The sequence below is a fragment of the Galeopterus variegatus genome, unplaced genomic scaffold (assembly GCF_000696425.1).
Source record: "Galeopterus variegatus unplaced genomic scaffold, G_variegatus-3.0.2 Scaffold425, whole genome shotgun sequence".
NCBI lineage: Eukaryota > Metazoa > Chordata > Mammalia > Dermoptera > Cynocephalidae > Galeopterus > Galeopterus variegatus.
In genome coordinates, this window is record NW_007726536.1 from 181,838 (window position 1) to 201,139 (window position 19,302).

Sequence of the window (19,302 nt, forward strand, 5' to 3'; positions counted from 1 at the left end):
GGGGATTATCTTACTAGTTCAGCTCTATCCAGTTATTTGTTGAAATTCACTAAGTTTAGCAGGTTGTATCTATAAATAAAAACTGTCATGTGTTAATTCATAAAAAATTAATAATCTCTGCATTAAGAAAAATTACATTTTGGACAAATATTCATTCTAGAAATTGCTTTAATGAGGATATTAATAGTTGTTCCTTTTATTATATTCCTATGCTGATACTATAGGAAAGAATAGTATCATAACAAGAGTAACTCTCATTAGATCGCTCGAACGTATTTTGTACTTATGTCAAAATATTTTTTAAGCAAAATGACTTCTTTTAAGTTCTCTAACAGAAAAGAGAATCATATTGGAAAGATTATGCAGTGGTTTTCAAACTGATCTTTGATTCTGGATGTATTTCTCAAAACTGTCTGCAGGTGACGCTAGTACCCTCTAACCCTACCTGATCAGCTTTTTAATTTTTTAATTTTTTTTTTTAATGATCATTTTATAAGAATACATTGAAGAAGACTAAATCAGTACAAGAAGGAGTTATAAATTTCAAATGCTCTTCTTTTTTTGCACAGTGAGACTTCTATCGTAGATTAGAATTTCCCTGTCACTACTATAATATTTTTCTTCTTCAGATGCTGTTACTTCATCACCTAACAAATTCGTTGTTATCCGATTCTGGTTAGCTGTCATTTTTCTGGTGCAGTCCATCTTTTTGAGATATACTCAAAGAATATGCAAGGGATCTTCAAAAAGTTCATAGGAGGATTCATATTATCTTTTAATTCTATATTTCCTTGAACTTTTTGAAGTACCCCTAGTATTTCTATGTCTTCCTTTCTGGGATACCTTCCCACATCTTACCCTCTAAAGTCAGGATGCATTTTCTTCTTTAATAATATTTGAATATAGGGCCGAGCCAGTGGCGCACTCGGGAGAGTGCTGCGCTGGGAGCGCAGCAGCGCTCCTGCTGCGGGTTCGGATCCTATATAGGGATGACCGGTGCGCTCACAGCACTCACTGGCTGAGCATGGTGCCGCCAGTCTCAAAAAGGACAAAAAATAAAAAATAAAATAATATTTGAATATATATAAAGCAAAATTTGCTGAAAGAAGGAGTTCAGATTTGAGAACAGTTTTAAAGAGTTATTTCTGAAAGAAGTTGTAAGAGCCTAAGTTAAAAGGAAAAAAAGAAAGCTATGTGTGCAAAGGCTTAAAACTCACCAAAAATTCTATCTACAAAGTGACATAGTAATGTTGTAAGTAAAGCTGTGTTTGATTTTTCCACAGAGGAGAATTGCTCTTAAAAATGAATAAACCTCTCAAAGCAAAGGAAGCATATCTTAAAGCACTAGAGCTGGACAGAAATAATGCAGATCTTTGGTACAACTTGGCAATTGTACACATTGAACTTAAAGAACCAAATGAAGCCCTAAAAAACTTTAATCATGCTTTAGAACTCAATCCAAAGCATAAGCTAGCATTATTCAATTCTGCTATATTAATGCAAGAATCAGGTATGTTTTCTCAGAATATTTCTACATTTAAACCATTATAGTTTAGAATATAGAAAACCTTAACTTAAACTTCATTTCCCATAGCAAACATTTTATGGATGAATAGTTTATAACAAAACTGTGTATAAATAATTTATATAAAGAATATTTAAAATATTTGAAGTAAACTCTGTTCAAGTAACATGCACTAACATTTATGAAAATACTAATTGTTAATTCTTCTGGTATGTATTTTTCAGAAAAATAGCATTTTATTTTTCTTTGATTTACAAGATCTAATAGTTATCAGTCACAATAAGTCTTGATTTTTGACTCATATTTTATGTAGGAATTTTAGTTCTTTCAGGGCAGTGTATATGACATATAGTCTTTTAAATTTTTATGTTGGAAAAATCTATTTACAATTTTTAGTTTTTCTTAGATACATTTCTTAAAATTCTTGCAAAAAAATGGAAGAATCATAAAATCATTGTATTATAGAGATAAAGAAGACATTTCGTTTAATTTTGCCAGTCTTCTACTTAGGAGATTAGAGTGAGGACCAAATAGATCTTATGATTACCCCTCCTTCATATGGCCACTTTCATAGCTAGTCCAAGATAAGAACTGAAGCCTACTGATTTATTTTCAAATTGTCTTTATTTATCACGCTGTCAAATAAAAGAGTAGAGGGAGATCTTTATGCCTGATATTCAAAAAAGTAAAAATTTGGAGAAAAGCTAATATTTTTGTAAGGTTATCTAACATTGATAATCATGAAAGATGCTTATTATCCAACATAAGATTGTAGTGTACAGTTTGTGGCTGTAGAATATGAAAACAAAAATTTATTTGTAATAGAAATTACCTCAAACATTTATTTCCGTAATCCTATTTTTATTGCTTTATATTTAATGGTATAATTTTGTCATTGAAACTTTCTAAAACTTTGAGGTGTAACATACAAAAAAATCTGATTTAGTAATTCTGAAAAAAAAATTTTATCCAGTAATAGTTACTATTTGCTGAGCATTTTTACATATATCTTATGAAATTCTTAGAAAATTCAGTAAGTTAACCCAGAGAAGTTAAGTAACTTGTTCAGTGTTTAATGTAAACAAAATTGAGATTAAATACATGTCTTTGTTGGCAAATCCCATGCCTCTTCCTCTTAATTTTCTGTTCTTCCTCTGCTACTTCCAATAAGATCCTAAACTGTAAGGAGGTATTTCTCTCCTTTTGGTTTCTGAAGCACTCTTATTGCTTCATAGGAAGAAATGAGCTATCATTTCAGTGTTTCAAACACATTGTCTTTCCTGTGAAGACTTTGTGGTTTTTGCTTTCTGCTTTTTTACTAGGTACAGAAATTAGTTGTTTTGATGCTGTCTTTCTGTGATGTAATGAAATACTTGAAAATGGCTTTGTTCCTCAGACTTAATTCATTTACTAACAGTATAATTTTTTTCTTTTAAAAAAACTGTTCTTAGGTGAGGCTAAACTCAGACCTGAAGCTAGAAAAAGACTTTTAAGCTATGTAAATGAAGAGCCACAAGATGCTAATGGCTATTTCAATTTGGGAATGCTTGCCATGGATGACAGAAAGGATGCTGAAGCAGAGATTTGGATGAAGAAAGCCATAAAATTACAAGCGGACTTTAGAAGTGCTTTGTTTAATCTGGCTCTCCTGTATTCTCAGACTGCAAAGGAATTAAAGGCTTTGCCAATTTTGGAAGAGTTACTCAGATACTACCCTGATCATATCAAGGGTCTCATTTTAAAAGGAGACATTCTGATGAATCAAAAGAAAGATATACTTGGAGCAAAAAAATGTTTTGAAAAGATTTTGGAGATGGATCCAACTAATGTGCAAGGAAAACACAATCTTTGTGTTGTTTATTTTGAAGAGAAGGACTTATTAAAAGCTGAAAGATGCCTGGTTGAAACATTGGCATTAGCACCACATGAGGAATATATTCAGCGCCATTTGAGTATAGTCAGGGATAAAATTTCCTCATCTAGTTTTGTAGAACAGCCAATGTTCCCAGCTGATAAGACTTCAGAAGTAGAAGAAGGAGACAAAATTCTAAATGAAAATGTAAAGGAAATCAGAAGTGAATCCAGACCAGCAAAGTTAATAAAAACAAGTGATGATAAAACTTCATCTAAATCCAACAAACAATTAGGAAAAAATACAGAAAAAGAGACCTCCCACAAGACAACAAAAGATATCAAAGAAATTGAGAAGAAAAGAGTTGCTGCTTTAAAAAGACTAGAAGAGATTGAACGTATTTTAAATGGTGAATAGCATTATTCTTTATCAAGTGACAATGGTATCGAAGAACTTCAATTTATATCATGTGATTGCTTGTTTTGGGAGCTTTGAAAAATATCAAGGATACATATAGTCTATCGTGAGGTGCCTCTACGTAGGATCCAAATAAGGTTTTCATTAAAGACCTGTCTTACCCCAGGTGTATTATATAAGATACGGTAAAAATTTTCAGAGTTTTAGTGAATATAACAGAAATATTCAATTACAGGTGAAAAATTTACAATTTTTATTATGGAAGAAAAGTTTTTTCTGGCACAATAATCTTTGCTACTTTTAATCAGTTAAAAATAATTTGAAGCTTGAATGATAACCCCTTGAGAACAAATGCAACATCTGGTTTATTCTGTGAATTCCCATTTATTAGTCTACTTCATTTTTCTTGTACCTCTTAAAACCTGGCTATGGATTGAAAACATTTACAGAACACGTTCTTTTTTCTTCAGTAATTCTGTTTAACCAAGGAACTTTGCACTACAAAAGAATGCTGGTTTTCTTTATGTCGTGTTCTTTGTTTGATTTTTAGAAGGAATTCTGGATGAAATATTTTTAATAAGTCATATGACATGTTAGCTAAGGAAGTATTTTCATAATTGCGTTCTCGTCCTTAACTTCATTCTAAAAAGCAATTTTTAGGCAGGTAAAGTTTTACACACACTAAACATACACACACACACACATTTCTTATGGTGCTCATATATACTGTATTTTTTTTAAAACATATTTAGAGTATTACAACATGAACCACATAGGGATGATATATTCTTTGACTTACACTCCCAAACTATTCATGTTTCTGAGGGTCATAGTCATGTTGAGAAGTCCCAATAACCCTAACTTTAAACTTTTGAGTTATAGCATAGTAAATTTCTCCTTCATTTTAGTTTTAGCTCTCTGGTCTTATTTGAATTTTAATTTTCTGTTTCCAAAGTCACACCTTTATCATGCTAGATATATTAAGTCACTAAATTCAGTTCTGTTTAACTGAAGGCAAAACAGTGTGACATAGTTTATTTTTAAGACACTAAATATCTTGTTATGGTGTATATTTTTATTAAATATTTATTTTGACTACTGAGCTTTCATAAAAATTGTAAGGCTGTTTTAATTCTATCAAGTATGGGAAACATATTGCTGTTGGATTTCTTATATGTGCATACATTATGGCTTATTCAAAATTGCATCATTTTTGGCTCCCTGTTCAGCTATAGAAGATAACTAGCCTAATACAGGACTAATAAATTTGTCAGTTGGTTTTGGCAAGTTTAAATATAAAATATATGTTAGGTTAAAAAGTAGATACGAATGACACATTCATTTAAATAATTATTTTCTTGAATTAAACTACATTTCAAATGAGTTTTATAATACCTAATAAAGTTGGTTTTAATTTAAAATGTTAAAGCTCAAGCTATCATCTAGGGATAGTAGTTAATTTCTAATTATGTCATATTTCAAAAACTATGTATTTTTTAGTTCCTTTGAGGTAACTGATTTCTAATTATATGTTTCAAAAATCATATTCCTGTAATTTTTAAAAGAAATATTTTATAAATAGGTCAGAAGAAACATGGTATGTGTTAAAGACCTACTCTTACTAGGTTCCCTGAGGATCTGTCATAGATTTTTTTCTTTAAGGCAATTTAAAGCAAGCACTGATACCAGTGGGAATTAATTCCTGATCTAGGAAATTCTGTTAAGCATCAAAGCAATATCTAATTTCAGTTCTTATTTTATGTCTTTGCAACTCCAGATATAAGGTGGAGAATACCTCATATACTATGACTTGAAAAATGAAATCTATATTATTATTATGTTCTTTCCATGTATCTTGAGGAAAAGTCTCTGAGTGTGATCTCTTATGCTATATTATAAAGTGGAGGATAGTTCAGGGAAGCAGAAGGAAATCTTTTTGTGACAGGAGACCATGATAAAATTTTGAGTAATATTTTGATAAAGTTATATAACTATTCAAATGATAAAAAGGTATATATTAGTATTATCCAGTGATTTTTATAGAAAAGAGAATTATCTTCCTTTTTAGCACTTGGAACAGTGCCTAGCATATAGTAAGTGCTCATATATTTGAATTTTAAACAGTTTAAAGCAAATTCACCAAGTAATAATAATTATCCTGTATCAATGGTTCTCAACCCTTACTTCATGTTAGATCGTCTGGAGTGCTTTTAATATGGACCCCACCCTATAACAAATATTAATTGCTGGCAGGTGGAGCCGTGCTTCTGTTTTTGTAAAAGCTCTCTAAAGTTCTCTCAGAGATTCTGATTTGTAGTGAAGGTTAAGGACTCTCTGCTCTAAATTAGTTCAGGAAAATGCTTTTCTCTCTCCTGTGTTAACTTTTTTAAGTTAGTAATACTACTCAAAGTTCCACTAAGGAATGTGTTCTTCTGATAACTAGTATTTATTTTTTGAAATTTAAGATCTTAAGTTCCATCAAACCTGCTTATCTGTATGATTATTTCTTTTATAATAGAAATCCTAGTCAAACTGTTCAAGTGAGAAATGGAAATGGATTTTTTTTTTCCCCTCTGGAGCTACCTTTTTGGGAAAATGGAGGTGGGGACATTTAAACCCAGTTCACTAACGTATGGTTCAGAGTTGTGAGCATCTGTAGGTTTGGAAAAAGCCTAGCACACTTCTGTGCACTGATGAATGGAAGGAATTTTAATTTTCACTGTTTTATAAAAGAATCTACGCCCGAGGAATTCTGGAAAAGCTTTGACAATCCCCAAAGGGCAGTGTTGTATTACTCCTTCACTGCTTCTCAGAAGGTTTCTCAAATTGCTCCTATATATGTTTCCTTATTAACATTTGGAATTGGGAATTTTATCTTATAATTATTACAGTGAGTAGTTTCTGAAATTGATGACTTGAAGAGTAAAATAATGAAAAATGTAACTTTGTTTTGCAGTTTTGTGTTTACTTTTATGTAAATATTTAGTTTGTGAATTACACAATTCTAATAAAACCTCATGCCTTTTCATTACATCTAATTTGAGCTCTCAACTTCATATAGAATGCTTCTTTAAAGATGCTTCAATGAAAAATATTAAAATGTATAGATTTGTATGTCAATTTATACTTCAGAAATTCATATATTTGTCATATTTATTTTTTTAAAAAACTTCATAACTGCATGACTAAATGGTATTTTAAATGAAATCCAAAAAACGTCTGGTATCTTTGTCCAAAATTTTACCCATCCAAGCCATCAGCCATCCGTGTTAAGGGTTCATAAAAAAAAGTTTAAAATCGTATGCATTTTATGTTACTGTGGTATCTGTGTGTGCCATATTTTTAAGTATTCAGTATTAAATTGGTACTTTTTAAACACCTGACTTGCCTTTTAGTGTTAAAATGAACAAAATACAATATTGTGTATACAGAGATTTCTAGGTAGAAATCAGGTGGGGTAGCATAAGAAAAAATATTGATAAAATCTCTGAAGACTGGGTCTCAGACAAATTCATGATCTTTGGAACTCACTTTCTTCATCAATAGTATCTCTGTGACTGTGTCCATGGGTAGCATATTTCCCATCGAGTAGCATTTACAAGGTCATGGAAAAATAGAATTAAAAGATAATATGAAGGGCCGGCCCGGTGGCACAGTGCGCCGCTTGGGAGCGCGGTGGCGCTCCTGCCAAGGGTTCGGATCCCACATACAGACTGGCCGCTCACTGGCTGAGCGAGGTGCGGGCACAACACCGAGGGTTGCAATCCCGTTGCCCGTCCCAGTCCGGTACGGGTGCGACACTGAGGGTTGCGATCCGTTGCCGGTCACGAAAAAAGACAAAGGAAAAAAAAAAAAAAGATAATATGAATCTTTCCGTCAACTTTTGGAAGACCCCTTCTATATTCTGTAAGAACCTCCTGCTTTCATGTTTCTGCCTTGAATAAAATACCCACAACAAACTATTGTTTGTCCTTTCTCAGAGACTTCCATGGTCAAAACTCAGTCTTTGTTCTTTTCCTCTTCCATGGCTCTAGTTTCAGATATTGAAAAAGTAGACTGATTAAATTAGTACATACTAAAGTATGGATGATGGGTGCATCGTGTTAGCCATCTCAAAGGTTAATACAAGTGAATTGCTTACTTTGTAAAGTTTCAGGCAGTAGAGTGGGAGCTATTTCAGGGATATGGAGTTTCTCCACCATCCTTCCTTTCTAACTTAAAAATGAGAGAGGCTACAAAAAGCTTTCTAACTGCAAAAAGCCCCCTTTTGACCACGGTCCTGTTTTTGATGGGCCCTGGCAAGCCAGGTGCCTGGCCTTTAGGAGTGAAATCAGAGAAGCTACACTGTTAGCACACTCAGATCTAGGTCCATCCAATAGTGATATCTAAAATTAATACCTAGACAGTAGATAGTGTCTACGTTTTTAATATATGACTTTTTATGACCATTCCCTTTGGTGGGCCCACAGTGTCATTTGCAATTTACAGGATTTTTTTTCTCTGCCTGTCACTTAAATATTAGTGATCTCTTTCCCACTTTTTTTTTTTTTTCCTTAATCTCCATGGAGTAGAAGTTTCAGCTATATGTAAGGGTACTTCAAAAAGGTTATGGAAAGGTTTGTATTATTTCTTAATTCCATTTTTCCACAAATTTTGAAGTACCCTAGTGTATTCCAAACCTCCAGCCCAGATTTTCTCCAAGCCTAGAACCATGAACATCACATCCACAGGTATTCATTGCCCATGTCCTCTCTTCCAAACCAATGCCAGTGGATAACAAGTTTACACTAAGAGAAAGAGAAAATATACAATTTGGAGAAAGGGAGGTATGAAAGAGAGATGAACGCTTCCTAATCGTTTACCCACTAAAACATGCACTGACAAAGTTTAAACTTTTTAACTATTCTATGGACTGTAGTAATGGGAAGCAGCAAAAAATGCAGTACTACAGAAGATGTTAGATGTAATGGCTAATAGAGCAGTAATTACAATGAATGTAAATGAGTTAATCTAACAAAAAGACAACTCTTGGAGTTTTAATTACAGGCAGTCCCCAACTTACAATGGTTTAACTTAATGATTTTTTGGCTTTGGGATAGGTTTATTAGGATGTAACCCCTTCATAAGTTGAGAAACTGTATATTTTATTTTTAATATTTTAATTATATTTAAATGTTATATAATTTATATTTGTAGTTATATACACAATGTCCAATGTTATCTACAAAAATTTGAAAAGGTATACAGAAGTTAAATAAAATTATGACAAGAAGTCTACCAAGAAAATACAAATCAAAAGCAATCTGGGATAGCAATTTTAATACATAACAAAGTAAAATTTAAGGCCAAAAAGAAAGAAAAGGCATAAAGGAAAAATGAGTAATGTATACTGGTGGGATAATTGAACAAGGAGATATGTCCATCCTAAATATATATGACACCTAACAATACACCCTATAAAAAGGTCTAAAAATAGTACAGGGAAATACATCAGAAAATGTAACTGGAGATTTTAATAAAACCCTCTAAGAACCTCATGGATCAAGCAGAGAAAGAAAAAAAAAATACTATAAACCTAAAATTTAATAAATAATTACATAAGTTTAAACTATAAACTTGTATAGCATTTCACACTTGACACACAAAATATACGTTCTTTCCTAACACATGGAATATTTACAGAAGTAGACTATGTATCAGGCCACAAAGGAAACCTCACTGTGTTCTTTGACCATAATGCAACAAAATAAGACATTAATGTCAAAAGGTACAAGAGGACTTCTACTTCCAAGTAAGATGTAGTAGACCATGGCAGGCCAACATTCTCACTGTTCCAACTATTTTAAAAAAAGATAAATTGAAAGACATTTAAAAATATATCAGAGATCTGTGAATGAAAGCAATGAGAACCATAAAAATTAAAATCCAAGTGAGGAAAGAGTTCTTCCTGGGAGAGCTACTTCTAGGTAATTTCTTCCCCTAAAGCATGTGGAAATTCTGCATGTGGAGTGAAAACTTGACTTGCCCTGAGAAGAGGGAACCTACTGGGAGAAAGAGAAACTGGCACAATTTGGGGTAATCACATGAGAATGGCACTATGTATTGAGAACTAGAAGAGAACAAACACAAGGCAGTTCTTCCCCATGAGATGTGCTGAGTTCTTCATTGCCACAGGAGATTGTTGGGCTTGCCTAAAAAGGTGGGGTGAAATCTCCCACTTTCTTGCCTTGCTTAGGTGATAAAATCCTGTAGAGAGGAGGCCTGCTTTGCCTGATTTTGAGCTAGATATACAAAGATGCAGAAAAATGTGGCTAATAATCAAGAAAGTAAAACAAAAAATAGAAGCAGCCATACCAATTATCCAAGTTGGTGGAGTTAGCAGACAAGGATGTTCTTATAATAATGTTAAAGGGAAAAGAAAACATGGACAAAAAGGATGAAAAGATACAGAATTTGAATAGAGACTTGGAATCTATTAGAATGAATTAAAGGTACATTCTAGAACTAAAAACCATATCTGGAATTAGGAACATATCATGCAGATTTAATAGCAACCTGGACGTAGCAGAAGATAGAATTAGTAAACTCAAAGGCATACCAATACAAACTATACAAAATATACCAGCTGGAAAAATGGAGAGAAAAAAGATAAAGAAGGGAGCAAAGTGTAAAAGACACATGTGACACAGTCATATGATGTAGGACTAGAGTACAGAAGAAGAGATAATAAGGCAAAAGAAGTATTTGAAGAGATAATGGTCACACATTTTCCAATGCTTGTATACATCAATCCACTGAACTTGTGAGAAATAAATTTTGATATTTAGCTGAGTAAGTTTCTAAGCAAAGTGTTGAAGGAGATGCTTGGTTCCACCTAACTGCTTATTGTAAAATGCAAGAAGAGAGAAATAAATTGAAGAAGGAATTGTTAAACAAAAAGGAACCAGAACTTAAAGATTTGGAAAAAGTGTCAAATTGTTTATATTGCAAAAAAATAAGAAAGCATGTTTGGAAGAGAACACCAAGGGTGTGGGTGGACTATCACTTGATAAAGAGATTATGAGATTATATGAGCAGAAACACTACTAGTTTGAACTGAAGAAGACAGACATGAGCCTAAATGAAGGAAGGCTGTCTGATTTCTTAGATCCTGTAGGACTGGACCATAGAGCTATTTGGCTTTGAACTGCACCATTCTTCAAGACAAGGGAAGAATGACCCCATAGGTGATTTAGGGATCATCAGGGCTGCCTCTTCAGTTTCAAGAGAGGGGCCATCACCAGAGTTTTAACAGGCTAGGTGACAGTCACTCGAGCCTTGAGTATGTGACCCCTTCAAGGTAGAGCTGTGAGGGTGGGGCTGCCACTTCACTGAGTCTGGATAACAGAGCATTAAACCAAGGAGAATTATTCTTGAACTTTAAGATCTAATGGTCTTTGCCTTGCTAAGTTTTGGACTTGCTTGGTACTCTTCACACCTTTCTTTCTTCCTATTTCTTCCTTTTGGGATGTATTTTGGAAGTGTACAACTTACCTGGTTTCACAAGTTCACAACTGGGAAACAATTTGCCTCAAAATATATTGTACCTTGAGTCTTACTCATATCCAATTTAGATGATATTTAGATGAGACTGGACTTTAGACTTTACAGTTGATGCTGGAATGAGTTAAGACTTTTGGGGCTGTTGGGATGGATGGAATAAATGTATTTTGCATGTGAGAAGGACATAAATTTTGTGGGCAAGGGCTGGAATATTATGAACTCAATATTTGTGCCCCCCAGAAAAACATTTGTATGTTAAATACCTAACTCGTAACGTGATGGCATTTGTAGGTGGGGCCTTTGGGAGGGAATTAGGTTTAGATAAGTCATGAGGATGAAGCTCCCATGATGGGATTAGCGTTATTGTAAGAAGATGAAAAGAGACTCTCTGTCATCTGAGGACACAGTGAGATGGCAGCTGTCTGCAAGTCAGAAATAGAGTCCTCACTAGGGACCTAACCTGCGGCACCTTGATTGTGGACTTCCCAGCTTCCAGAACTATGAGAAATAAATACCTGTTGTTTAAGCCACCCACTCAATGATACTTTATTATAGCAGCCAGAGCTGACTAAGACACTCTCAGAATAATTATTTTGAGATTTATCTCTGTTGCTGCCAGAATCAATAGTTCATTTTTAAAATTTTAAGTAGTATTCCATTATATGGATATACCTTGGTCTGTTTTTCTACTAACATGTTGGTGGACAAAAATTGCTAACTTTTACTTCTGTCTTATGCAATAATTATTGTTTTCTCCTGTATGCATCATGTGTATTGCCAATACTAATGAATAAAAATGTTTTAATTCTATTATTTGTAGTAGATATTTCCTGACTGGCTAGCTTTAATTTATTCTACTTCTGCAAAGGGCCTTTTAGGGATTTGGTCCTCTCATGATTGGTCCATGTGTTTCTGGAAGTGTGGAGGCCAGAGCATATGACTCAGCTTAGGTCATTCAGCATATGGTGTTGCTGTGATTCATCTAGGAATGAATGGGAAGTTGACTAAATCAAAGCCAATGAAATGACCCATGATCTTTTTAATACTTCACTGACTTAGAATGAGAGACAATGTAAGTTGTGGCAAGCATCTTCCTATCACATAGACACTATGTGAGAATGGAGCCAGGACAGAGTAGACAGATCATAGAGGTAGGAAATTAGGTCACAGTGATATTTTTTGAGGCCTGGTTAAACTGCCTCTGAAAAGACAAGAAAGTAAGCCATAGTAGAAGCAACTTGAGCCACATCTGAGTGATTGTGTCAACTTTGAATAGGGATTAGACATTGTACGTAGTTGGCCAAGCTCATGAGGTCACATGAAAGGTGAGGTGGGCCACCTCAATCCCAGTCTTGGAAGTTGGCAGTTTTGATTATGTGTAAGTAAAACACTAATTAAATTGTCCACTGCATATCTTGTGCTGAACAAGGCAACACGATAAGTAAACTTGTTTTTAAAAAACTTCAGCATGTTAGAGCCTTTATTAAGGTTAAACATGAATAAGGAAATTAGAAGCTGAATCTGTTCCATCTGAAAAGAAAGAGAATTTTTTTTGGTATAAGGCTTCTTTCTACTTGCGATCTGGAGTCTGAGATACCTGTAACCACAATAGCAGGGTAGGAGAAGCCAAATTCTCGGCCCCAAGCTAACACTGACTCAAGCAATATCAGAAGTGGGAGACTTACCAAGAGATGTGACTGGTAGTTGGGAAAATTGTATTTTTCCTTCTCTGACTCCACCCACATTCTATCACTTGAACGATCATAGCCTGACAGGGGATGAATTGCTCCCATTGAGTAGATGCAGTTCAGGGGCACGGTTACCAAGAAAAAGGACATTCTGCTCAGGGCTGAAGAGACTGACAGTGCATTGTGGATGTACTGTTTTCCTAGGGCTTCTGTAACAAAGTACCACAAACTCCAATGGCTTAAAAATAACAAAAACTTACTATCTCAAAGTTCTGGAGGCTAGCAGTTTGAAATCAGGGTGTTGGAAGAATTGCTTCCTTCTGAAAGCACTAAAGGAGAATCTGTTCCATGCCTTTCTCCTAGCTTCTTGCAGTTGTCGATCCTTTGTGTTATTTTGTGATACTTGGCTCATAGACACATCACTTTAATCATTCACATGGCTTTTTCTTTCTCTGTCTATGTGTTTCCACTCCTGTTCTTATAAGGACACCAGTCATATTGGACTAAGGGCCCACCCTACTCCAGTGTGATATCATCTTAACTAATTACATGTGCAATGACTCTATTTGTAAATAAGCTTACATTCTGAGGTACTGGGAGTTTGGACTTTAACATATCTTTTAGGGGTAATAATTTAAGCCACTATAGTAGTCATAGCCAGCTTCAAGAAGACAGAAAATCTAAGGGTGAATTTCAGATATAAATACTCTGATTCTTCATATATCTCTTTGTTAACAACCCCATGAGATAGAGTGAATGGAAATAACTTAAAAACATATCAACAGTTTTAATAAATTTTACTGTTAAAGAAATCCCAAGCCTCACAAAAAAAGAGGCTAAGTTTGCTCAAACCTTAAAATAATTCTCAGGCTCCAAACCTGAGGTTAAATAGAGTGCACTGATAGGAAGTTACAGGATGCGTCTCAGATATGGTCATGGAAAACAATTGTGTTAACTCAATAGATTGAATTGTCAAAGCAGGCACACATAACTCATAGATCTTACCTGACATCAAGCTTTATTGACAATTCAAAGGCTAACACCAGGTACAGGAAAAGTATATAAATTTCATGTTTGCTTACAATAATGGCTACAAAAATGTTTACATTGTGTAATGATAAAATTTTTTTAAAAACCCTAAAATAACTAAATTAAAAAATTTTCACTAAAGACTAATGCTAACCAGTATTTTAATGTAATTATATTGAAATTTATTATTTTGATTACTTCCATTTTATCTTACATATGCTTTAAAATACTGCCATTTGCAACAACATGGATGGACCTAGAGAGAATCATATTAAGTGAAACGAGTCAGGCATGGAAAGGGAAATATCACATGTTCTCACATATTTGTGGGAGCTAAAAATAAATAAATAAATACACGAATAAACTGGGTGTGGGGGGTGGGGACAGAAGAAGACACAACAGTTACAAGCTCTTGAAGTTGTTACAATCGAACAGATATGAGGTTCTTGGGAGGGAGGGGGAGAGGGGGAGGGAGGTGGGAGAGGGTGGAGGGAGGGAGGTTTTGGTAATGGGCCACAATAATCAACCACATTGTATATTGACAAAATTAAATTAAATTTAAAAATAAATAAATAAATAAATAAATAAATTTCAAAGGTTCATCTGTAAACCCTAAATATATATATTTATATATTAAAAAAATTGATGTACGTGTATATATATATATAGGCATGTACATACATACATATACACAATTACGTTCAATGTAAAATGTAAATAAATACATTTTAAATGTCAAAAAATAAAAAGGAAAGAAAATAGACAAGAAAATGTTACTAAAACATTTTGCAGATAGGGAATCCCTGTGTACAAGAAGATCTTGTGGAACTAATTCATTTCCTCTGTTGTTCCCATTAGATTAATCTGCCATTAACCGTTTCTTTCTCAGCAACCAAAGAAAACTTCCCCTAGAGAGCAGAACTAGGACAGCCTGACTGGTTGACAGAGGAACTATATTTCATTTTTAATCAAGGAGTCCTTGCTCTACCTGCCATGCAGGATTTGATATGAGTTATGTACCAACCCCCACTTTATGTTGTTTAAATGGCAGTTTAGGAAAAAATGTGTGTCGAATGTTTTTCGACTTATTAAGCTTACTATTTAGCATTAGTTCTCCAGGCCAAGATGAGGCAGAGATTGGCCTGACTGAGAGGACTGTGCGTTAAACAGATATTTTGACTTGAAACTGTGTGCGGTAAGTGAATGAGACTTCCTGTGTTATTGCTTTGGGGAAGGGCAGGAGAGTATGTTTTCTGTGGGACATGACATAAGTCTATTATGTAGACGTGGATATTTTTGAAGGTGTTTGGATGGGAAGATGGGGTGGCCAAATGAATGGACATTTCCTGGGTTGTTTGCTGTTTAACATCAATTCACCCTATTTTTACTATTGCCATTTGGAGATTTATTCAGGGATACTCCACTGGATAGAAGCACTTAATCCATGCGTATGTAAGTGAATATATTCCATCCCCTTGGCTATGGTCATTTACAGACAAGTTCAGGAATTTGTATGTGACACAGTTAGAATTAGTAAGATGCTGAAACTTCCCAGAAAGAGTCTCCTGCTCTTCTCCCATTGGATTTGATTGAGAGACTATCTAAGTCTGGAGTCAGAGCAGCCATCTCCAAAGACAGAAGGCCTGGGATCTCATAATAGAGGAGAATAATGGAGGAACAGAAAAATAGGGGTCAAAATGGTATCATTTGGTCCCCAATCAAGCTGCAGTAGAAACAAAAAACTGAAGTTTTTAGATAGAAGCAGCAATTATTTACCTTTTGTTTTTAAACTCTTTTAGATTGAGTTTCCTGTCACATGAAATTGAATAAAACCTACTGACACCTAATTTTTAAAAATTGAAATACATCTTCAGTGCTTTGGTAATCTAAGAAAAACTTTTTTCAGAGCAACATGTTGTTTTTCTGGAGTCTGTCTGACATTAATCAAAGACAGATTGGAATTGATAAGATTGCACAACAGGAAGGAATCTCAGGACATTTTTTTGTTTTCACATTTTCTAGATCTTGTACCCTGTTTTGAAATTATGCAAAAAATAAAATGTCTGATTATTATGCTTTAAATATCCTTCTCCTGGCTTATCACCTACCTCCGTTCTCCTCACCCATTTTACTCCAGCTAAACCAGCCTCCTTGCTAAGATCCCACCTCAAGGCCTTTACACTTTGCATTCTCTCTGCTGAGAAAGCTATTCTCTCAGGTATATGAGAAATGGGTTCCTAAACTGTTAGATTTTGTTTCCCCCAAACAAAACCAAACACCAAGTGCAATTAAAAAAAAAAATTAAGGAAAACATAAGGATAAAGAGCTGTGAAGAAGGTAACAATTGACTATGGGCCAGAACGTAATAACGAATGGATAACCAGTTCTTTAAGAATAACTATTAATAGTAAAAAAGGAAATAAATTAATTATTATGAAGGCCATATCTTCACATCCACTGTTCAGAGTACTGCCTTTCTAGAATTGATGAACCTACTGACAGAACACAGGAGGGCAACTGTGGCAGGCTGTAGAGATTTTAGGAAGTGGAGAAAAGAAATTATAATTCTGTAAAATGTGTTTTTAAAATAATTCTGTGTGGTGCTCTCTTCTTTTTAGTGTGTTTTCTCATCATCATTATTTCTTTATCCTTCATTGTCTTTCTCCCAAGATGGATATATGGACTATCCAGGAACACTCCTGAGAAGTCTTTGAAAGTCTCGAATAGCCAAGTATGATTGCGGTGCAACTCAGAGGACAGGGTCTGTGAGGTAGGCAACATTTTACCAATAACTTTAAGGCATAACTGGAATGATGAGACGTAGAAGGGTAGGCCCAAGTTTCCATGCAGAGGCAAGAGGTGAAGGAGCAGGTAGTCCCTACTCATGGCTCTAAGCAGGAGGCAGCAAAGAAGGGCTTGTGACTCACACATGATTTAGGGATAGGACAGTGGCTGGGCAGCAAGGGTAGTCCTTAAAGCATTAAAGCATTCAAACACATTGTGAAGATAGTTTTTTTTTTTTTTTTTTCCCCTTTTGTAGTCGCCATAGCTCCTGGCTAGTGTGGACTGGTTCAAGGATATACAGCAGCCAGAGATAACTTTAAGATGACTCAGCAAGAAGAAATCCAGGCACCTTTGTGGTGGCTTAGCAAGTTTACCAAATGAAATGCTTGGTGAAAGGGAGACGTTGAGTCAATCAAGACACAGTTGTTGAATGGAAGAACATTGAGTCACTTATCTGTAGAGCCTATTGCATTTTCCAGTCTCAGAAGATCTGGAACATGGGATAACTACATTGTTGCTAACACTAAGAACAGTGCTAGTCCATATTTTCTTGAATTCTTACAATAAACCTTCATCATTGCATCATTGAAGGTATGTCCGGTTGTGCATCTGTGTTTGTGCATGTACTCTTACATGTGACCCTAATAGCCTGACTAGTACTAGTACTGAAAATCTATTCAGTAATAAATATTTGTAATGGGCTATTGATCTTTATATATTCTAGAAATCTAGGTGATCCGATGAAATTTTTAAAATTCTATTTTTTCCATCCATAATACCTGTATTTATATTCAGAAAGTTGTTTCTTAAATATATTTTAATTAAGAAAATATTTATTTAGGTAATAAAAATTACCATTAATTGAGGAGCTCTAAGTACATTGTTTCATTTGATCATCACATCTAAAGGGATAGAATTATTATTTCCACTTTCAAAACAGTAAAATTGAGGTTTAGAGAGGTTAAGTAAAATATCCAAGAACACAGCTCATGGCAAATCCAGAATTTGAACTCAGAAGTGTCTGACAATGAAGTCCATTCATTCCAGTAGGCTATTCGCCCCCTTCACATATTCTCAGTTTAGGGGTGAGCAGTCATTGTTTTTAAACAAATATTTATTTGCATAATAATAATATCTGTCATATATTGATGACACAGATATATGTGCTAGGTATTGTGTCCTTGTCATATTTACTTCATAGTGTAGAAACAGACATGCAAATAAATAATTACAGTAATACCTGAAAGAATACATTTATTTAAAAAGTTGATCCCAATAGGCAAAATCACTAAGTTAAAACAGTTGAGGCTCATGCTATGCATGACAAACATGAGGGAACTAAGTTTGATTAAGGAAAAGGAGATTCAAGGAATCCACCTCGGAATCACTCTTCCCATGCCCATTGAATGGAATAACAAATGGAATAGCATAGATTATTTACATTATTTCTCTTTCTCTCTTCAAGCATGCAAGTAATCCAAATGTGACTAGGACAAACTATAATGTACAGCAAATAAAAAAAAAAAAGAAAGAAAAAGAAAAAAAAGTTGAACTTATCTCTTTTGCAGTGAAAAGAATGACTTTTTAGTGCAATGCCTACAGTGCTCTTGTATGATGGGAACAGCTCTTTAAATACTATCTCATTTAATACTCACAATGTCCCTATTACGTAAGTAGACTTTAGTTCCATTTTTCAGGTGAAGAGCTTAACACTTGTCCAAAATGTGCATCTGCACAATGAACCATCTTTATAAAAGTAGCAATAGATATGATTAAATAAATGTATGAATTATTAGAGGGTCTTCTTTAGCTAGTTATGAATTCCTCTAGTACAGTGATTGTGGTAGGCTGAATGGTCTCCAAAAGATGTCCACATCCTAGTCCCTAGAATCTATGAATATGTTATATTATATGTCAAAAGGCCTTTACCAATGTGATTATGTTAAGGGTCTTGAGATAGGAAGATTGTCCTAGACTATGTGGGTGGGTCCAGTGTAATCAAGAGAGGACAGAAATGTCAGAGCAGGAGATTGACAATGGAAGAGGTTGTTGTAATGTGCTTTGAAGATAGAGGAAGGGGCCATGAGTCAAGGAATGCAGGCAGCCTTCAGAAGTTGGAAAAGGCAATGAAACAGATTCTCTTCTAGATCGTCCAGAAGAAATGCAGCCCTAGCAACAGCTTTCCAAGAGTCCATTCCTTTTCAAACGTGAAGCTTTTTTCCTTATATTATCTGTCTCTCTTGAGCAGTGCTGCATAAAAGTGGACAAATCCAAATGTTCAATCCCTCTTTTCAAAAATATGTCAGCAAACACATTTGCTTTGTGTTACACATCAAGTGGTGTAATTAAAGTGTTTTATTTTCAAAATATCCAATAAGAGGACTGTATTCCAATCTTATGAGGTATGCTCAAGAGTATTACCATAAGAATATGAAAAACCCTCTGAGACTGAAATTAATAAACTT

At 34.4% G+C, this 19,302-nt stretch overlaps 1 protein-coding gene across 1 annotated transcript in view; it reads left to right on the forward strand.

The window, feature by feature from the left end:
• TMTC3 (transmembrane and tetratricopeptide repeat containing 3) overlaps positions 1-7,174 on the forward strand; it is a 65,645-nt gene extending 58,471 nt beyond the window's left edge. Inside the window, exons 13-14 of the mRNA XM_008568608.1 lie at positions 1,284-1,510; positions 2,977-7,174. Coding sequence (XP_008566830.1) covers positions 1,284-1,510; positions 2,977-3,794 — 1,045 coding nt within the window. The 3' untranslated portion in view covers positions 3,795-7,174. The remainder of the gene's footprint in view (positions 1-1,283; positions 1,511-2,976) is intronic.
• The last annotated feature ends 12,128 nt before the right edge of the window (positions 7,175-19,302 follow it).